This window comes from Tetranychus urticae, chromosome 1 (assembly GCF_039701765.1).
Source record: "Tetranychus urticae isolate SD_2017Ah chromosome 1, NJAU_TeUrti_SD_1.0, whole genome shotgun sequence".
Classification (NCBI taxonomy): domain Eukaryota; kingdom Metazoa; phylum Arthropoda; class Arachnida; order Trombidiformes; family Tetranychidae; genus Tetranychus; species Tetranychus urticae.
The window spans coordinates 6,956,673-6,978,797 of NC_142958.1; the positions used below are offsets into that span (position 1 = coordinate 6,956,673).

The 22,125-nt window shown below is 32.9% G+C and overlaps 5 protein-coding genes and 1 long non-coding RNA gene across 6 annotated transcripts; 3 read left to right on the forward strand and 3 right to left on the reverse strand.

Moving 5' to 3' along the window:
• Positions 1-3,922: 3,922 nt before the first annotated feature.
• LOC107367171 (uncharacterized) lies at positions 3,923-7,983 on the reverse strand. The gene is made up of 8 exons (XM_089266394.1): positions 7,366-7,983; positions 7,214-7,303; positions 6,561-7,145; positions 6,359-6,501; positions 5,222-5,723; positions 5,075-5,164; positions 4,403-4,990; positions 3,923-4,344 (listed from the first exon to the last, which is right to left on the reverse strand). Exons 1-8 carry the CDS (start codon positions 7,925-7,927, stop codon positions 4,223-4,225), a joined length of 2,682 nt encoding a protein of 893 aa, XP_089122520.1. The 5' UTR covers positions 7,928-7,983; the 3' UTR covers positions 3,923-4,222.
• A 1,034-nt stretch (positions 7,984-9,017) lies between these two features.
• LOC107367167 (uncharacterized) lies at positions 9,018-10,464 on the forward strand. The gene is made up of 2 exons (XM_015934850.3): positions 9,018-9,232; positions 9,295-10,464. The coding sequence occupies exon 2, from the start codon at positions 9,780-9,782 to the stop codon at positions 10,281-10,283; it is 504 nt and encodes a 167-aa protein (XP_015790336.1). The 5' UTR covers positions 9,018-9,232; positions 9,295-9,779; the 3' UTR covers positions 10,284-10,464.
• A 4,559-nt stretch (positions 10,465-15,023) lies between these two features.
• LOC107367372 (uncharacterized) lies at positions 15,024-17,073 on the forward strand. The gene is made up of 4 exons (XM_089267220.1): positions 15,024-15,407; positions 15,792-15,968; positions 16,536-16,838; positions 16,987-17,073. The coding sequence occupies exons 1-3, from the start codon at positions 15,296-15,298 to the stop codon at positions 16,835-16,837; spliced, it is 591 nt and encodes a 196-aa protein (XP_089123346.1). The 5' UTR covers positions 15,024-15,295; the 3' UTR covers position 16,838; positions 16,987-17,073.
• LOC107367373 (uncharacterized) lies at positions 17,006-18,244 on the reverse strand. Its single transcript, XR_001569870.3, has 3 exons — positions 18,014-18,244; positions 17,304-17,917; positions 17,006-17,143 (listed from the first exon to the last, which is right to left on the reverse strand). It is a non-coding gene; the product is annotated as an uncharacterized LOC107367373 (long non-coding RNA).
• An 81-nt stretch (positions 18,245-18,325) lies between these two features.
• Pp4-19C (protein phosphatase 19C) lies at positions 18,326-19,971 on the forward strand. Its single transcript, XM_015934895.3, has 5 exons — positions 18,326-18,587; positions 18,658-18,810; positions 19,013-19,186; positions 19,303-19,698; positions 19,776-19,971. The coding sequence occupies exons 1-5, from the start codon at positions 18,441-18,443 to the stop codon at positions 19,824-19,826; spliced, it is 921 nt and encodes a 306-aa protein (XP_015790381.1). The 5' UTR covers positions 18,326-18,440; the 3' UTR covers positions 19,827-19,971.
• Positions 19,972-19,977: 6 nt separating this feature from the next.
• On the reverse strand, positions 19,978-20,778 carry LOC107367217 (putative rRNA-processing protein EBP2). The gene is made up of 2 exons (XM_015934896.3): positions 20,539-20,778; positions 19,978-20,478 (listed from the first exon to the last, which is right to left on the reverse strand). The coding sequence occupies exons 1-2, from the start codon at positions 20,712-20,714 to the stop codon at positions 20,046-20,048; spliced, it is 609 nt and encodes a 202-aa protein (XP_015790382.2). The 5' UTR covers positions 20,715-20,778; the 3' UTR covers positions 19,978-20,045.
• Positions 20,779-22,125: the final 1,347 nt, after the last annotated feature.

Here is a 22,125-nt window from a genome sequence, read left to right on the forward strand (position 1 = left end):
CTGGAAATGTTCAACTTTCACTATTCAACAGTTACATATGTCAACCCTTACAAATGCTGTTAATCCAATGACAAGCTCAATTTAAATGGCTTTAATGGTTGTTCAATTTTCACACGATTCAATTTTAACTATCAAATTAATATCATTGCTCATCATTGAAATCAAATTAAAGTTAATCTTTCTTTCGTGGTTAACAAGCAAACTCATCAATCTAAACACATAACAACAATAATGGCTTACCAAAGTTCCGTTCCTAATACAATAAAATAATCTGAATTTCCTTTTCTCTATTAATTTCACCATTGTGCGGTCACAAGAAAACACTCATTTTATCATCAAAAATGGTCTTTCAATCTTCTAATGTTTTTCTTTGCGGTTCACAAGTTGTGATTTATGGCGTCAACAAGAGATCAGTTCTAGATACAAATCTTTTCCTTGGACCATTCGACTCTCTCGCACTTCGTCTCGACCTTATTTGGGCAATCGCATCGACGATTGGAGCCCATCAACCGATTTTTTCATTTACATTTCCTGTAAATTTGTCGGGAAACTTAAACTTCCATCAGATCTCCAGCAATAGCACTTCTAGTTACATAACGTGTTCATAGCCGAGACTACTACTACTGTGTTCCTCTTTCGTCCGAACTTTTTGGGATAATTTGAAATGGTTGGAATACCCGAAAGACACTTATCCTGAAGCAAAAATTTCAAAAGATTTCGATACAATTACAAATCAATTTTTGATCGATTTTACAGAAAAACTAAAGAACAATTACAGAAATAACTCAAAACAAATCTCGATAAACATACCTATTTGAGGTAAAATCCAAAAATGTTTATCCTCTCGGAGGTAACCTTGTTCTGCTGGTCCATGATGCAAATGCTGACTCTTGGTGGTCGCTCATTGTTTTGGTGGTTTCAATGGCTGTCAATGTTGACACTAACAAATTCACATCGATCATGACGTTCACTTCCTTCGATAAAGTTGTACAATAACGAATTTTGCTCGATGAAAATCATTTTTATAATTTCTCATCAAATTGGTTTAACATTGAAATATGCTCGATTTGCATCCATCAGTGAGATTAATAGGTTCCATCACAAGTTTTAGCTATTAAAATTGACAAGGTAACATGATTCAGTTTATTACATTGAATAATAAAGAAACCGATTGACGTTATTAACCAATTCCTGATTCAGTTTCTTTAATCTTCAACTCTTCATTTCCTCAACTGCTCACCTATTCAAGGGTAAGTCAGTATGGTAAATAGCGGATTATGATCCATTAGCAATTAAAACTGCAACTGGATTCGCAACTCTAATTAAGGACAACAACGTGTTTAAATTGAAAAATATCAAAAGCTTTTCAAGTTGTTCTCAAAATGCCCTGAAAAGGAGAGTTTCATCACTTGATCCAGCAATTTTGATGAGGACATGAATAAATTAAAGTGAATTAACTTGCTCTTCAACTGAAATTACAAACTGAATGTTTATCAAATCAGCTCAATCAAAGTAACTAAAGTGATGAGACTTTTTGAAACAATTTTCTGGTTACAATGAATACAAAACAAACTGATTAACTTTGATTGCTCTTCCAATTGAAAATCCCAAGTCCTGAGAAAAGTAATTTTCTTTGATTTAGTTACAATCGAATTGCCGCTAAAGAATTTAAAATAAAATTTGAAATAATTTACTAATCAGCAAATTGAATGCTACCAAATGTTATTGTAAAACATTGTCGATTGTTGCTATTGAAGTGTTGAAATTAGTCTTATTTTTAACATCAGACTCTTGCAATTTTTCATATTAATCAACTTGCAACAATTGAATGTATTAATTATCAAGGTTGATTAAACACATTGTAAGGTAAAGGTAAGAAAAAAACAATTTGTATTGTTGGACGAGAAAAAAAAGATGTTCATTTGTTTCCATCAACATTGGTAAAGCAAATAGAGCAATATGAAAGTGAATATTTGCCAAACAATTGTCTTAATGTTTTCATTTTTTAATTACATTTTTAACTCTAAATTGTTGAACAATTTGGAAACAGAAATCAATTGATTTATAAATAAGTCAAAGTTGAATACAAATTGTGAGTTCAATATTTGAGTGTTGCTTTCAACTGATTTTGATAAAGTGAAATGAAACATTAATGCAAATGTTGACTCTTTTAATGTGTTATCAAGTTAATTATACTGATGATGTTGATTGTGAAGATGATTTGTGTGTCTTTAGTGTAACATGTTTGTATTATTAATAGAAACGTGTTAAGATGCTGATGAGGACAGAAAAGTGAATAATCAGAATTGAATTGTTGGTAAAACAAAGGTAAAAGAGTCTCTTTTCTGTACCTTAACTGATCAACTTTAATTAGCAATTGTAATTAAAACTATTAACAAGAAGGATGATTGAGGTTGAAAAGGTATGAGATGAGAGGAAGGTAAAGAAGTGAAAAAAATGAGATTCTCTTCTTTTCTTGGCTCAATTTGTAGCGACGTGATTAACATTGCAGTTTATTGTTGAGGAAGCTGATGATTAGAGTTATTGTTAACGGTACAATTAAAATTGTGTTGATTGTAGCCAATTGTTTTACCACAATCAAAATGCGCTTCTTCAAGATTCATCTTTTTTTTTACCTTTACTTTTAATCTTTACATTTTTCATCTCAACACACAATCGATCGTTTTAATTGTTGCACTTTGTGATTATCAATTGAAGCCCAAAGTGAACCTCAATTTTGTTGGCAAACGATTCCTCAATCAAGCTCAACAGTTGGATTAATTATTGGTCTCACATTCACGGTCATATTTAGGCTAATTAAGAGACGTTTGTTTGTTACTGTATTTACCTTTTGTTTCAATGGTTTGCTGGTTTCATTATTTTAAGTTAATCATTTTCTTGCTCTTCACTGATTATCATAATTGTTGCCTTTCATTTAACCCAATACATCTTTTAGTGGCATTGCACAGTTTACATTGTTTAGCATGGTTAACTTGATCATTTGTTGTGTGTGTGTTTCATTGTCGTTCAAGTTTACTATTTGATTAGATTAATTTGTTTCCTTCAATTATTTGGGACACTTGATTGACTGTAACACTTTATATTATTAATATTGTCATCTCTCTTTGTTTCCTTCAATTCATCCGATTATTTGATTAACCAAATTGTCCTCTTTAATGGGTAACCAATTTTTACCTCTAACTTTAATTTTGTCAATCATATTAGCTTTACTATGTATGCCAATCGGTTCATCAACAATAACAGCTAATAGTTTATCATTACAATAGAATGGCGAGTTTCATGTTTTGAAAAATTTACGGAACAATTTGATTCTTATTGTTACAATCGGATCAATTTTAATGGATATTTATTGTCAATTTAAATTTTTCATTTAATTTTAGTTTATTGGAGTCAGGTGTCGAACTCTATTGGACAAATTTTGAAATGTTTTGATTGTTGAGTCGATGTTGGAATCGATTAGCTTTATTAATCTTAAGTTTAATCAAAGGATTGGATTTTAGTTTAAAGTGATTGTCTTGACATTGAACGGCTTCTCTAAATGCTTAGATGTTCAGTCTTTCTGTTGGATCTTTGGTTTTCTTTAGCTTTCAACTGTCAAATTTTCAATGTATAGCAAAATTTTAGATTCAGTTAAGGTAATCTGCATAACATGCATCTTGATCGTGATCAACAACAAGAAAAGTACATTTATATCTTTTTCAAAGTGTCACTTCGATGTGATTCCAAGAGCTAACGCAATGGCTTTTGAGTGCGTCACAGAAGTGTAAACAATTCTTTAACAGATATCATAAAATAAAATTTCCAGGATAATAATGATAACTTGGCATTTGGAGCTGAAATTTTTCCAATAGTGTAAAATTTTCCAATAAACTAAAGCTAAAGCACAATCTAGAAGTGCAATTCAAATATATTAATATATAAAATAAATCAATTGAATACAAAATTGAAAGTTATTTCGGTGAAATTTAAAGTGAAACAGATTTGCTCCTCTAAACCATTGACAATAATTTTACTTTTCAAATGTAATTCACTCAATTTATTGCATCAAGTTTTGACTAGATATTTGTATTGAAGCACAACTTATACAAAAAAATACAAAATCATTTTATACAAAAAAATAGTAAAAAAATTAAATTATAATTAAAAAAATCGTAAAAAATTTTGCACTCATAGAGAAACATTGTAAACAAAAAGTCATTAATCAATTGAACCTTTCAAGTATCCCAAGCATTGGTCCATAAACTTGTTCATAGACATTTTTTGCCCAAATGAAATCCAAATGGTTAAACTTTTGATCTTGAACCAGAAAATCAATGTGAGGATCTGTAAATAAAAGTTTATTTGTAAATTAAATTGAATCAACAATCAATTTGAAGCTTACGTTTCAAAGAGGCTTTTAAAATTTGGACATCTTGTGAGTCGGCAAAGGGATCATTATTTGATCGGATGAGGACAATATTTTCCGATTGGATTGCCTCGAGATTATAAGCTGGAGGGTAAAGTGATCCATATCTGAAAATGTTGCCGAAAAATCCATAATCGAATTTGAGAAAATTTCTATTTAAAATGTTTTGTCCAAAATGCAACAAATTCCAAGCCGAGGTTCCACCCATTGCATGGGAATAATAAACTGGTGTTCGAGTGTAATTGAACTGGTCTGGATCATAGCCACAGAGTAAAAAGAGTGCAGAGCCACAGACTTGACGGACAATCCTTCTGCCGCAAACCTTTTCAGACAAAATGTCAAGTAAAAAGCTGGGAAGTGAAAGTTCACCTCCTAAGGTCTTCACCAACCTCATGGCACCAGGAATCAAAGTAATGTAACGAATAGGAGATTTGATATGTTCAACATGAGCGATTGGAGCCAGAGCAACAAAAGGTTTCACTTTGTCCGTATATTCAGGTCTCTCAGCCAACATGCCAAACATGATTAAACTTCCTTGGGAATGGCCAATCCATCCAAGATGATCTGGTCAACAGAGTCACAAATTGTTTTAAAATTTCCAAGTTGAATGAACATTGAAAATTCAATTTCAATCTTTTATTAACTTACCGAATCCAGTTTTGCTTAAAACGTAATCAATAACTGCTGGACAATCATAGGAAATCATTTCATCGAAAGATATTTGCCAGAAACTTGAATCTAACAAGAAATGATTAGTAAACTTTAAGAATGAAAAGTAAGTGGAAAATGATTTACCCTGATTTGGATCGAGAGTTGTGTGATTTTTGGAATACTTGTTTCCTCTCGAGTTTGGCATCCAAACATCATAACCAATGTTAGCCAAAAGAAAGGCCAAGTTGCGTCCTTCGACAGTCAAATCAACTGAAACTGTTTCATTTGTCCAATCAGCAGCAAAACCGCCATTCGAGTTGGTCAAGAAATGGGTTGAAGAACCTAAAAGTCCGTGTTGTAAAACCAATGGTTTAATCAACTTTTTGCCCAATCTTTTGTAAACTGGATTAATGATGTGATGAAGGGCAAGGATGTAACCATCATCAGTAGTCACAAAATGCTCTTCACAAATGAACTTTCTAGATTCAATCAATTCACATGGAGTTCGGGAAAAGTCTGGATCTACATTGGATGAAAACAACAGTTGACAGTGGCAGACTCGAGGCAAGAGTAGCTTTAAAACGAAAACAATTGAACACAATTTTAAAAGTAAAATCATAATTGCTGTTAAATAGTCGCTAAATAGTCAATTGACAAATATTGAATCAAGTTAATCACTCATCATTGGTAATAAATATGGTGGTTTAGACTCACTCAAGGTTATCAAGTGATACATTTATTGACAAATTTTATCAATTATAAGCCAAGTTTCCTTGAATAGTCAATTATCAGAGTTTAAATTTATCTGTTTAACATATATTCTGGTGGATCCATTGTGAAGATAAATTATGAACATATGATTGAACAACTTGAAATCATTAATGTCAACTGATGAGAAGTGTGATTTTGATGATGAATTTCTAAGTAAATCAATAAATTGTTTTTTGGTAAACTTGAAAGGGTGTTTTATTACGACTTGTTACACAAGATAATCACATTATGATATAGCAATTGTAAAACTTGAATATTCATCGATTACTTGGAATAATTTACATTCATTTCTGGTGTTGAAGAGCAATAGAGTTATAATTAAAGGCTTGGGATGATTTGAGAAATTAATTGTTTACAAATTACTCTTTTTGATACTTCTCATGTTAATGTATTGTTTCAATTTATTATTCAAGGTTTTAAATTTACGTCAATTTGTGTTTGCTTGAAATAACCTGGGAAAACAATTGATTAAACATGTACAGCTTTCAATAATTTACTTGTTGGGAGTTAACCATTTTTGGGTCCATTTTTGAAGTACTTTTGGGTAATTTCATAGATAGATTTACCAAAATATTGATAGCCTTCAGTCGAGTAGAGATAAGACAAATGAGTCCAGTTGTCGTAAGAAATGATGTGGTCGATGAAAGATGTTCCTGGAATTGAATTAAAGGTTGAAATGGGTTTGTTTGGTTTGGGTTTGGGTTGAACTTACCGTTGAGAGAGTGTCTCAGTTTGTCGACACTTTTCTGGGTTGCAAGGAAATCTCCTCGTGAACTTATCAATATCAATTTTTTTGTTTTGATCCGATGGAATGGAAATTTTGGAGGTTCTCGAGATCCGTACAAGGCTAGGTTTTCATCTTCTCCGTGATCGAAATAGCTAATGTGATCTTTTATCACTGATTGAGCAAAATGACCAAAATTTTTGAATGACGTTTGCTCTATTGAGCTTATGTAAACGGGTAATCGAGATAGGTTTATCTGTTTGTAGTCAAAGCCAATGACGGAATCGAAAATTTGAAGGCAAATCAGTTGGTTGAGCGGGTTTTGACAAAATAACCCACCAAAGGCATTGATGTAAGCAAGGCCTGGAGGGAATGCAGCTCTTGGAGCACCAAATAAGTCAGCGAGGATTTCCAATCGAGGAAGCAAGGCAAAAGTGCCTTTTATGTCTGCTAAATAACCAATTGGTGCGGCTAAAAATATAAGGTTATAATTTGCTTCAAAGTCAGGCATAAGAGACAATTGAATGAGGATTATTATTGTTCCTTGTGAATGGGCTACAACTGAGATTTGGTCTGTAATTGAAGGTAAAGATATATTTAGAAATCGATTTCGACAGAAGTTCATGTTTACTTGGACTCACCATACTGAGTAACATTTTTAATGTAATTAACTGTGGCGGGCACATCGTAAATGGCCATTTCGTAAAAGGTGAAATCCCAAAATTCGTCATCTGAAAAAAGATAAGTCAAAGGGATTGAAAATGGGTAAAAGAGGTGAAAAGTAAATCTTTACCAGTATTTGGGTTGAGCTTGGTGTGATTGGTTGAATAAGTTGTTCCTCTTAAATTTATCAACCACACATCGAAACCCAAATTGGCCAAGAAAAAGGCCAAAGCTGGTGAAGTGTCGTTTGGTGGGTTTCCATTAACCCAATCTTTCATCTGGCCACTTGGTTGACTGTAGAGCCAGTTTGCACACGATTCAAGAAAACCATGAATTAGTAGAAATGGTTTTCGCTTTTTTCCAGATGAAATTGCATTTCGATTTATCATCCGATAAATTTTTAAAATGTAACCATCGGCTGTTGTCACGAAATGCACTTCATATTCAAATCCACGAGACGAAATCAGTTGACCACAAGTTGCAGCTTCATCTTTGTCTTTACGCAAAGGTCCCATAATGACTTGGGTTTTAGCAACTGTTGGACTTTCATTATAAGCCTCGATTATTGAAGGATTATCCGAAAGTTCACGAAAAAATTCATCATCAAGCAAATTGTCTGCTAGGGTTATACTGAGGGTTAAAAGAAAAGTTGTGAATTTAAGCAAATAATTAAGTTTCATCATGACTGACATTAGTTAATAGTTGTTATTGAACTGATCGAGGTAAAGTTTACTCTCGAGTTAAAGTCTGATCAAATAATTTATTTGAATGATCAACAGCATTTCAATGAGTATCTTAGCTCGTGTTATCCAATCATGGAAAAGCTTAACCAATATTTACCAGAAGTTCATTAATATGTGTCAATTTAATCATTTGCTTTGCAGCTTGCGAGCTTTTCTGAACAATGTTTTCTTAATTAATCTTGTTGCTGACAATCGACTAATATCTCATGAAAATGGCTTCTGAAGCTTTCGTAATTTCCTGGATTTTCACGCTTTCTATCTGTGATCAACTCAACATTTTGTAACAATTATGGTCGATTGTGTCCTCATCAATGATTAATAAATGGTAAATGATGGATTATCGAAATTAGACTCTCGCAAGATTTGGTTTTGGTTTGGTTAGACTTTGAATGGCCTCCGTCAAATGATATGTATGAGCTGTTGATGTCAAACTCGTGATATCAAGCGAAGAGTCGAGAAGAGTCGAGACAGATGGCAGTAATTAATTGGTCTGTTCCTAAAGTAACGAATGAAATATTATCAATGTTGCAATAAATCAGGTGATGAAAAAAATCAGATTTACTGGGATTCTCGGTAACTTGAGCAATTTTTTTAATTGATTTCTGATGATGCCATATTGGTAATTTCAGATCCTTCGCCAGTTAATTTCACGATGTTATAACTTACGATACTTTAGCTATTGATTAGCGGGTTAAAGTTAGTGACCCAGGTTGAAGCGTTTACGCTGATAGGAACTTGAAGCTTGTACAGATGCTAAGTAAAAGTAACTCTAATAGTCGCGCTTTATGTCAACAAAATCAAATTTAATCGTTAAAAAATAAGACAAAAATCTCATTTTATTATAAACTCAATAGCTACAATAGACAATAGGTGGTCAACTCGGCTAATTATAAAAAATTTAAACACTTTGCACCTTTAAATTGTATAAATCTTTAATTAATAAGCAGCTTTAGGAAAATCAATTGATATTCAATTTTGCCGGTTGTTATGTTAACATGTGAAGAGTTGAAGAGTTGAACGAAACTTGGCAACAGTTCAATTTATAACTGTTGCTTGTCTTACTTGGAACCCAAATATCTCAGGAACCACCTAATTCCCAGAAGAAGTAAACACAGTTTTTCATGGCTCAACATGCTCTCTTGAATGACAGCTCTCATTGAAATCGGTTTCTGGTATTACGATTACTTCTCATGTTAGTTGTTTAATAATTTCTCTGTTAGTTGTATCTTTTAAAACATTTGTTTAATATTAGAGGTAAGACATTTTGAATTGTGGTATTTCTATCAAAAAATCTGATTCAATTTTTATTTTATTAGGTTTCAATTGTGGTTTCAAACAAGTTATTGGTTTTTAATGGTCAATTATGGATCACAGCAGTGACGAGGAGTCACCCAATGTTTCATATCCAACTCATTCGTTTACTATGGTTGTTGGAAGTCAAACCTTTTAAAACGGGATATTGATACAGAGTCAACTATTGTGACCGTTCAATTGAAAGTAATGTTAACTCAAAAAATCTCCTGTTTAAAATGGACATTTATGGCTTTTGTGGCTGATTGTGTTTATTGTGGTTTTTAGTATAACCTGAAAAAAATCATGAAAAAATGAAAAACTTTTATTTTTGTTGCCAGGCAACGTTTATGCACTAACTAGTCGGATCCGATCATTGAATCGTATCTGTTTCATTCTGGTCTAACATTTTTGTTTGTACCACCATTTTGTTTTGTTTTTTGCAATTTCGGCCTTTTGCCTGATTAATTTAAACTTTTACTTCGTTATTTTATTTTTTTACTGCTCCAACATGTCCACAAACTCCAGTCAGGCGACAAAAGCCTTCAAGCCCAAGCAACAGTCTGGTGACAAACCACAGCTACACCTTCACAAGCATCAACATCAACACCAGCACCAACATCAGCATCAACACCAGTCAAATCGTAATCCAGGCTTTAAAGGCAATAATCCAGGGCCTAGTAATGGTGGCAACAAAGGTGGTCCACATAAAACGGTCCATGTTCATCATTTTTACCATAAAGATGGCAAGAGTAATAACGGCAGCGCCAACAACAACAACAACAACAGCAACAACAAAAACAACAACAATAGTAACAATAACAACTTCAAGCCTCGACAACAACCGCACAACAATAATCGTCAACAGCAATATCAACAACGACCACCAAACCGACAAAGGCAACAACCTCCACAAGAAGAACCAAAACAAAGTAACATCTGGGGAGAAGTATTAGGCCAAGTTTTATCCTCAGTCGTAGTTGCAGTTGTCAACGCAAAAAAAGATAGCCGATGAATTTTTTAACGAACTTTAATTATCTCAACTCTTATCCATTGACCTGTCCTGTTCAATCCTGTTCAAGTGTCTTTAAGACGTAAATTTTGAGAAATTAATTGAGTTTATACACAAACTGCACAAAATAATAATTGCCTTGTTTATATCAATTTTATGCCAATAAACATTTATACGTGTACAATCAGTAAAAATAGTACTCATTAACTGCTGAGATTACAAGGCATTAGTCTTATGAATATAAAGCATCAAATGAAGATGATGAGAGCGGATCCCATAGAGCATTTGCCTCCTCACCGATTTGCATGAAATTTCGTATGATGATAGAGCACATCACGGTCTACAATATTATCAAATAAGACTTTTAGAAAACGGCAAACAATCGAAAAAAACTTGCATGTATTTTTGAGGCCAAACCACTTATACGATTTTGATTTTGATAAGCTTTTTAGGATCCGTCATTACTCAATCTTTCAAAATTTTTTCAGTGAGATCCTAAATAATGGGAATACTGTGAAATGGCTTATTTTCATAGCTCTGTTCTTAGTTTTGTCCAGTGACAATTAAAAATGATTTTACTTTCGTTGGTGTTGACAGCTCTTTGCATCTTGCAAACTCATTCAACTTCCCAATCAAGACAGTTTGTTTCACCAAGAGCTAAATTTAATAACCAAGTTAATTTTATTAAAAGGATCATTGGAGGAGCACCTCCAGGTTTACCTGAAACTGTTTACTTCTATGAAGATTCATCTAAACCCGATTTGTTCAAATGGAGACAAATGTCTGAAATTTACTCGTTACTTCACGAATATTGTGGTCAATTTAATGTTAATGATAAAAGAAACAATTTACTATCAATGGTCGCAATTCAAGATTGCCATCGAGTTTATTATTAGATTAATAAAGATATTACAATACTAATTGAAATTCATTTCAGTATTTCTTGATTTCTTTGCATATATTTCTGGATTATATATTTTTTGTTAAAATTGACTCGGGTTGTCCAGCATTTTCTGTATCAATGAATAATCAAACCAGTTGATTTTTACGATAAAGTTGAGATAAACTTGATGATTTTCATTGCTCATCGGGATTAACTTCCTTGCTTTTCAATACGACAGTAAAAAATTAAGAAAAGATTCTTATGGTGTTTCTGTGGAGTTGGAGGATGCTGGAGCGGCTGAAGCTGGTTTATTCATTGAAAAGGGAAAACGAGGAAATGAGATTCTCTCCATAAAACTTTTTGAACATGGTGGCCGATGGTGGTCGTGGTGGGCTTGTGGTGGTTGAGGGTCAACTGAAAAGAATGGAAAATGAGGATGATGATGATGGTGGTGGTGGTGGTGGTGGTGTCCGAATGGAAATCGTGGGTGATGATGGTGATGATGATGGAAATGATGTGGTGGTGACGACAGTGGACAGTGATGGACCATTATTTAGATGTTTGCAAATATTCACTCAAAGATGGATTTTTACTGGATGTTAAAACTTGGTTGTAGCGTAAACTGGAATGTCTTCAATTTGGGAAATGATCTGATTTTTATACAGAAATACGAGACCATTATCAACACTGATTTGACATTGATTCTGATTGACTATTATAATCCAATTTAATCTATGTTGCACTCAATAAGATTGATTACGAGTTAGCTCAATAAAAGATTAACCTTTGGTTCTGTAGTGATGCAACATTATCAACAGTTTTCACTCATTTACAGTGATTATTTAATAATGTCCAGCGACAACAATTTTGAGCTTTTAAATTGTGCGATTGTGAGTGCACTCAACAATACCGCTAAACCTTTTTTTAATGATTTAACTTTTAAGTTGTCATTGCTTTAAACACCCATTTTGATACATTCAATATAAGCTTCCTTCTTGGTTAACTAGACTACAGGAGACATGAGCGATGAGGTAAATATTGTTAATGTACCTGAGAAAGTATTGTTTTATGGTAAATTTATCAAACAAAAGATTTCAAGATAATCATGAATTTGATCAATTAAGTGCTGCTAATTTGTTATCTTTGTTATTTTACAAACTCCTGATAAGTAAGCATTAGCAGTATTATTTAACTAACTGCGGCGAGAAGTTACATGATTTATTATCGAGGGCGAAGCGCGAGATCATATAACTTCGAGTAAAAAACAAAGATAAATATCTTGACTGGCGTTGAGCTTTGCTTTCACTGATTAACTAATATTACCTTTTCAAGTGCAGCTAAGATTAACTATAGCTGAGTTAAAATGATGAAATATAATCATGAAATTAAAAGTCATGGAAATGTAAATTCAATAATCAAAAAAGAGATAGAGTGGAATTGAAAGACAAAGCTCGCAAAAATTCATTTTTCTTGTGACGATTACGGCCAAACCATACAACCGATTTCAATGAAATTTTGCCCAACAGATAAGTAGACAGCACAAAAAGGAGTAATATTGAATTTTTTCAATGGGGTGTGGAAAAAATTGGAAAAATCCACCTTTACTGAATCTCTTCAGGCACTAAACAGTTAGCTAAAACAGAAATAAACATGAAAGTTGTAGCTTAATCTCAACATCAAGTGAAGGGTATGACGAAGTAGACAGAATGAATTACGACTGTTTACCTACAACACCATCTCCATTCCCTAACTTCAACATTCAAAGCACTAACTTTACTGACCACAAACCTCAAATCGGCAATAGAAGAGCAGAAGAGGTCCTTAGAAAATCTTAAACAGTCTGTTGAGTATACCTCGATCGATAACTCACTTTGACCGTCTCAAAGACCGTCTCACCCGAAGAAAGTTCATCGTCCTGAGAAAGAATGACATACGAATTGTCACTTTTTTTAACGAGGAGCTCAACTACTTTACGGTGAAAGTAGCTCATTATGTATACGAAGATGTAGTGAAACGTGCATTAACATTTAATGATTGACCATTAACAGATACTGTTGAGCAGGCTCTTCCTACAGAAAGCTATTCGACATAGCATGTTACATCACTGGGAAAGCAAAGGTTGATCTTTGATTGCTCTACTCGTAAACAATTTTATTGAGTGCAAAATGGTTGTTAAACATAGATTAAATTTGATCATAAGGCTAAAATCACATTATCAATTGATAGATGAGCTGTTATGGTGATAATTTTATTAGTCAGAGTCAGTTAATTTTCGCATATTTCTGAATAAAAATCAGATTCTTTTCCAAATTGAAGTCAATTCCAGTTTACACTACAAACAAGTTTAACATCCAGTAAAAATCCATCTTTGTGTGAATATTTGCTAAACATCTTAACAATGGTTCATCACTACCATCCACCATCACCACCACATCATCATCATCATCATCATCCACCACCTCCACCTCACCACCACCACCATCACCCACCCCATCATCATCTTCCACCCTATCCAGTTCAACCACAACCACCACCACCAATGCAACATCACCATCACCATCATCCACAATTTCCAACGACTGTTGTTGAGAAGATTTCAGTTCCTTTTCTTCCAATTTCAATAACTAAAACAATTACAGTACCTCCACATCATCCCCACCATCCGCCACCTCCACCTCCACACCACCACCATCATCATCATCCTTACTAACCTTTTTACTGAGGTCTTATAAAAAAAGGAAGTGAATCCCATTGAGCAATGGAAACCATCAAATTTATTTCAATTTATTATTGTAAAAATCAACTGGTTTGATTATTCATTGATACAACAAATGCTAGACAATCCGAGTCAATTTCATCAAAAAAACATAATGACGTTAATAATGACAAACCTAAATTCAGCTGTTAAAAACTGAAATGAATTTTAATCAGCATTGTAATCTTTTCTAATGTTATAATAAACTCGATAGCAATCTCAAATTGTTGCTGTCATTCATAGTAAATTGTTTTTTATCATTACCACTAAATTGGTCACAATATTGGTGGAGTAACGAGTAAATGTAATTCATTTGTCTCCATTTGAACAAATCGGGTTGAGATGAATCTTCATAGAAGTACACAGTTTCAGGTAAACCTGGAGGTGCTCCTCCAATGATCCTTTTAATCAAATTAACTTGATTGTTTAATTTAGCTCTTGGTGAAACAAACTGTCTTGATTGTGAAGTTGAATGAGTTTGCAAGATGAAAAGAGCTGTCAACACCAACGAAAGTAAAATCATTTTTGACCAAAACAGAGCAAAACTAAGAACAGAGTTGTTTCCAAAACAATTGACTGAAAAGATTTGAAAGTTAGCTTTAAATTTGATTTAATTCAGACACTCACTGAAAATGGTAATCAATTTGATATGCAAATCGCGAATTATCATAATCATCTTTATAAGGCAAGTTTCCTCATTCAATAAAAGGTTACCATACATTGGAGTTGATTTATTGTTTCATCCAAAAATTTTCAATGCAATTTTCAGTGACTATTAGTTTACATTAATGACCATTTAACTTTCATATAAGACCAATTCCTTAATCGATTGTATGGACTCTATCACAATATAATGATTGTAAATAGTGTAATTTGTCATTCCTTGTGAAGATGATGAGGCTAAATAGTATTACATGTTGTTGAGTGGATCGTTTGGTGAATACAGATAAATAACTTTACAAAGATTAACAACGGAAGAATCTGCTAAATAATCAAATCACTAGAAAGTTGATCAAAATGATAAGTTGATTGTCAAACACTTTGCCTTTCCGCTGATAATGGTTTCTTCATTAACTAAGATCAGTCAGCCAGTTTAGTGTTATTTTTGAATTCAACTCTGCATCAGATTGGATTGCAAGTCAACTTGATTTAGATTTGTTTTTCTGTTTTGTGTACTTTTTATGGTCAAATCTTCCAATTTATTGTATGGTCCTTAAGTCAATCGTCGCGAGTTGACCAGTTTATTCAAGCTTGTATTGAGATTCGAGATTCCGTCGCTCTAATATTTTTGGATAATTGGCGTTCCATAAAGATATAATTTATTTATATTCATCTGTTAACCTTTCTTCTTCGATTAGTATTATTTAATTGTCAATCATGGCCTCTGTTAAGCTTGTAATCTTAATTATTTCATTATTTTCTTTCGTGAATTCTCAAAAGTCATACTTTTTCAATCGACCTCAGCAAAAGCGTCTTCAATACTTTGATGGTAAGTAGAGCTTTGTCTTTCAATTAAACTCTTGTCCTTTTTGGTTCTTGAATTTCCGTTTCCATGGCTCTTAATTTCCATCATGATTATATTCCGGATTGGTCCAATTTCATCATTTTAAACTCAGCTATAGTTATCACTTGAAAAGGTAACATTAGTTAATCAGTGAGAGCAAAGTTCAACGCAAGTTAACATCAAGATGACAACCACTTGATAATTATAAATGTGTAATAACCAACTAGAGATAGAAACGTGAGATTGTTGATTGAAATCAACTGTCAGATGAAAAAGATCCAAATCTTTTTATCCATGATGGTTCCATATTCACACAGAATGATTAATTTTGGCCTATTCTTGTTCCTCATTGTCTTATGGCTTTATTAGATTATTTGATGAACAATGACGATAAAGTAGTTATTATTGAGATGAATGATGGAGACTCTCAGGAATCAAAGTTAACCAGTAAAAGTGGCAAGATTGTGGAAAACAGCTTTTCAACATCATCTTCAACAGAAAGTGCGCCTAAAATAACAACATCAACTCAAAGTCCAGAAAATAAAGGTAAGAATATTATTATTCATCGTAAATATTATTCATCAAACTCCTTGAATCATCTTGAACGAGCCATTTTAAATGCAAGGAAAACAAATTCAACAGTAGTGTGAAACGATTAACGATAAAGATGAGTATAACAAATGTGTGAAGCACCGCAGAATGTTGATTAATGACCTTAAATGTTCCAATATTAATGTACCATCCTACTTTTTGATCTTTGTTCGGAATGGGATGGAAATTTAATATCGATAATGATAGAGTTTGTGATTGGCCTCTTCATGTGAGATTAGATGCAATCCAGATTGTAATGGAAGAAGCAAAAGGAACAGAAAATCCCAGAAATCCAAAGAGTATTCAAAAGCAGTAGCAGATGATTGAATAAGCATTAATCTGAGCATAAAATGCTTTTTTTGTCGAGTTCAATCATCTCTCCTAGATTGATTAAAGATCACAATAAACACATTGCAGGTTTATTATGTAATGGTAACTGTTGAAGTGATTCAATGAAGATATTGGCATCTGAAAAGTTTTTCTTTAAAGTTTCATCATCTTTTCCATGTTTTTATCCCCCAGAGGATCTTGAAGCACTTAATTGTTGCCATCTAGGTCATTTAGCTGGAAATCGAGGTTATCACTGTCATGTTGGCTTTTACTCTGCTCGAATAATGCGTAGAAATGAGAATCGAGCTCATAATAAGAAACTTTACTTCAATGGTAAACATCGGGATGGACTTTATGGAACCGAAACCATGAGACGATTTGAATATTGTATTGAATCTCGAAGCAACATGTTCCATAAATGCTGCAAAATTGCGTCCAGATTTCATAGACACGGACCGAGATACGATACAGCCAAAAGGTTACATTCTGGTTAAAATGTGGACAAAAAGAAAACGATAATTAGTCATATTTGTATCATCACATTGTTATTGAGTAAGGCAAATTTATATGAATGATTGAATATAATAATAATTTTGTTCAGTAATCGTTGAAACAATCATGCTTATGTACACACCATAGTTACCTTAAATTGATTAGTGGGAGATAAACCATATTTTTGCATCGTGATAAATGATTAAATTGCCATAAAATTGCTTATTTCATCGCTGAACTCAACCATTTGACTTATTACTTTTGTTTTATATTTATAATCAAGTTTGGTCGCTTATCCTTTGGTGATCCTTGATAAAACAAAAAAGGAAAATTATAACAAAAGCTTGGACGATTTTCTGAATTTGATCAATTCTGCCAAATCTATATGGAGATCAAATAATCTTTATAATAGTCACCAGGTTTAACAGATTTTAGTAAATTTGTAAAAAATAATTATTAAGTGATTACCTTGTAATATAATTGCTCCATTAAGATTATTATGACCCACTTTTACTTGCTTTTACACATCTGTCTTTTGTATTCGTTTGATGATAGACGGTTTTTAGCATCCATTTGAAGTGAAGTTTCAAAGAGTTATCCATTTGCAAAACATTTCACCTCAGCTTGTCAGGTTGTCAAAGACCAAGGATAAACAAATGCAGCATTTATAAGCTTTAAAATAAATATTACTGAAACATGATATTCTTTAAAGATACTGTAAAGTGTAGGAGTGATTAGGACAAAAGCACACCAAAGTGAAATTGAAACTTCTTCCATAATATCAGCCGTTGATGTTTATATTATCTAATTGTTTCTTTAAATTAATCACTCCTACACTCGGTGAGAGTAAAAAATTGAGTGGATCCAAGGCCGATCGGTAAGTGAAAATTTACGACCAAAAGAAAGTGTTTATCGAGAAAACTCATTCATTCAGTAAAACAGGCAACCGACTAGCTCTTCTGGTGTGTCCATAACAGAAAATCAAGTTATCACGGTCAACGAGAAATGCAGGAATCCCTCAGAACTGCTCATGAAACATTTCCAAAAATATACAATTTGTTGCAGAATCTAGCCAAATCGTGCTGTCAAAAAAGAAAGAAAACAGTTGATAATAAAATAACAATTTTCATTTGATCAAACGTTACATATTGCTTATCCAGTAATCAGGTAAAACTTACACAAGAAGGAAATGTTGAAAACATGATCACAAAGAGCCGTCTATCAATAGATGCTGTCTAAGTTGATTTAGAGACAGTTGAAATCATGAACATATTAAAAACTTATAAAACAACAATGAGAATTGTCAATCTCAACAATTTTTACTTAAAATTATGATTATAAATTATTTTAATTGAAATAAAAATTGATTTGCTATACTGATATTGTTAATTGTCTATAGATGGCGTTATCGGCACATTTTTACTGTTGGTTTTTGAATTACGGTTACTGCGCATAGAGCTGAGTCCAGCCAACATTTGTATTTTCATTATAGAAGCTGATTGACAGAGAATCAAAATATACGGCTGAATAAAAAAATAAATAAAACGGTTTTTTACCTTGTTTTGTATAATTCATTTATCTTGTTCTATCAAATTTCATTTTAAAATGTCTCTGTCAGATTTAGATAAACAAATAGAACAACTTCGACGATGTGAAACTATCAAGGAATCTGAAGTTAAAGCTTTATGCGCTAAGGCCCGAGAGATACTTGTAGAAGAATCAAATGTTCAAAGGGTTGATGCTCCTGTCACAGTAAGTTGTTATTGCTTTTGTTTCTTTATTCATTTATTGATGTTGTCATTTTTCCCTCTTTTTCTTAAAGGTTTGTGGTGATATTCATGGACAATTTTATGATCTGATGGAACTTTTTAAACAAGGTGGAAATGTTCCAGATACAAACTATTTGTTTATGGGAGACTTTGTTGACAGAGGCTTCTATTCAGTTGAGACATTTCTTCTCCTTCTAGCATTAAAAGTATGTATTATTTTTGTATAGTTATACAATATGATTGAAATTAAAGGTTGAAGGTGTATAGGTAATCAATTAATTGCCATTTATGTCTTATTATTGCAACCTTCAATTTCCATGGTCAAGTTAAAATATTTATAATCAACTTTATTTTCTTTTGCCGCCTCTTCATTCCTTCCTATACTTTCTACTTTGTATCGCGATAAAGGTCAGATATCCAGATAGGATAACATTGATAAGAGGTAACCATGAAAGTCGTCAGATCACACAAGTCTACGGATTTTACGATGAATGCCTTAGGAAATATGGCTCTATCACCGTATGGCGGTACTGTACTGAAATTTTCGATTACTTAAGTTTATCTGCAATCATAGATGGAAAGGTATGCTCATTTTTTGTTGACAAACATTCACTTGTTTAGCGATCATAATGCATATTCCTTCAGAATCGCCTTTTGTTCCCTCTTTTAATTTTTAGTTTTGATTTTATTTCAATCAGATTTTCTGTGTCCATGGAGGCCTATCACCCTCAATTCAAACCTTAGATCAAATAAGAGTAATTGATCGTAAACAAGAAGTTCCTCATGATGGTCCAATGTGTGATCTTCTCTGGTCTGATCCGGAAGATACTCAAGGTTGGGGTGTTAGTCCACGAGGTGCTGGATATCTATTTGGAAGTGACGTAGTAACCCAGTTTAATGCAAAAAATAATATAGATATTATTTGTAGAGCTCATCAATTGGTGATGGAAGGTTACAAATGGCATTTTAATGAAACAGTATTAACAGTATGGTCAGCTCCTAATTACTGCTATCGCTGTGGTAATGTAGCCGCTATCTTAGAGTTGGATGATAATTTACAAAGAGATTTTACTATATTTGAAGCTGCTCCTCAGGTATGTTTACCCTTATAAGTTACCTTTTATATTTTTCTCATGAATTGCAATTGACTTTTATTCTTCAATTTTAACAGGAAACAAGAGGAGTCCCTTCCAAGAAACCTCAACCAGACTACTTTTTATGATCATGAGATTGGATATGGACACTTAAGCTTTAACGTTTAATGAACATAATTTTCGTCAAAAATCAACTCTCGCTCTCACTCTCACTCTCACTCTCTATCTCTTTCACTTTATCATTCATTTAAATAAATTTCAATTTTTTTCACATGAGAATTGGTTTTTTCTTTAAATTTAATGGAAGATATTATCAAAAATTTGTTTCAAACATTTTTCAACATTAATCAAAATCGATTAGTATTAAATTTTTTCTTATATATTTTGGGTTTGCCTTTTTTGCCATGTGAAACATTAGCTGCGGATTCTGCTGTGTTGTATTTGCTTCTCTTTTTTTGACCGCCTGCACAACCGTAGACTTTCTTTTTATTGAGAGCTTTCTTGGTCATTTGTTTTACTGGTTTGCCTTTTTTATGAGTTTCATTTGAAAAATCTTGACTTTTTACCTTTTTTACCTTATTTTTTTCCTTTCGCAGTTTTTTGTCCTTTTCAATCTTACTAAGGACAGATGTCCTTTCAACTAACGCTTTTTTTACTTTGTGCATATATTGGTCGCTTTTCACCATCTCGGCGAAATGGTCATCAGGTCTTTTTGTAGGTACACGAAAGGAATGTAGTCTTTTTAAACCCTCAATCACTGAAGCTTGTGCTTGACGATAGCTGAAAATAAATATAAAATAAGTTAATTAAAAGAAACATGATAAAGAAAAAAAGACTTACAAATGCATTTCTCTATTGAAATCATGGTCAACTTCATCATCCACCAATGTTTCTGTGGTAGGGTTTGTTTCAAGGGTTTCAAACCAATCATAATTTAAATTAATTTCCTTCAATTTACGAAGAATGGCGGCTTTATTATTAATCATTAAACCAGGATTAATTTGAGACGAAAACATTTTTAAATTAAATTAAGAAGAATGTTGAAAAACGTGCTGAAAAGTCGGAACTTTTACTTTTCTGGCTGAAACATTTTATTTCCACACCGCTGAAACAAAAACAAACTAAAATTGGAAAGTGACATCTATGGCCGTATATATGTACTTTTTCTATGTGTAGACAGGGAGAAGTCGCAAATTTTTAAGCTCATGTTTTTTTTTATTATTTTCTACAATTAAGTTATTTAATTACTCTATTTTTTGTTTTTTATATACTTAGGGCCATCGTTAGGTGTGTTGGAATACTCTTTCCACATGGCGTCTACAAACTCTACAACAGAGACTACTTTGGATCAAAAGATATCGTCTGATAATGGCATTTTGGCTTCAGCGTCACTGTTTATACCCACTGGTAAGTATTGTAATTTAAATCAACGTAATTTAAAAAACAAAGTAAATCAAGAACATCCGTTCAACATGTAATTCAAAAAACTGTAAAGAAAACCTTGTGTAACATTTTCAATGACCTTTTGAAAAAATTTTCTTATGACTGTAATTCCTACCAAATACTCACTAATATCACTCATATTTTATGTAAACCTTATCCCCAAAACTCAAATTGTAATATCATGTATGTCGTTAAGACACTTTCAGAAGCTGCCTACCTGGGCCTTGAGCTCAGACCTCTGGCTTCAATAGTTTTTTGGAGTGACAGAGGGTTACAATTTTCTTGAAAATTGTAACGGCTACATGCGTAAAAGCATGGCTTTTTCTTTGTAAGATTAAGTTTTAATAAAAGGTATCACACTTGTCTTTTGATAAAGTTTCTTAAAGCCCATGATGCGTTTGATCACCATGATTACCCTCTCCATTGGTTAACCAATTAGAGGTTAAATGGTCTCCATTTGGTATGGGTGTATTTTCAGGAGTTGCGTTCAGTTGTTCATAATCACAAACGTCTACAGTCAGGTTTCAATCTTTTAATGTATTGAACAAATATATTCGGACGAAAAAGGCGAGTACCGGTAAAGATACGAAGAGTGGGTCTTGATTGACTGTAGTTGGTTGGTTGCTGAAAGAGATGAAAGTTTCGTTTTTTAATCATGGAGGAAATTAACGTACGAAGCTCCTTTTTTCACCCGAGCACAGCCCTGGTAAAGGCATTGCAAAACTGCATCATCTTTATCTTTTAATTCTCCATATGATCTCCAAACATGACCGTGTGGTTCCGCATTTAGATGATCATATAAATCAATAGGATCTTCACATTGGAAATCACATAATCACATCTTATTATTATTTATCTTCCAGTGGCATTTGTAAACGCCTTCCTAACCCAAAAGTAATTGAGGAAGTGATTCCATTATTTCGGCCTCACGAGCTGTAGATTGTTTGATTCGTTAGCTGGATATAATTATGTACAAATTGTATT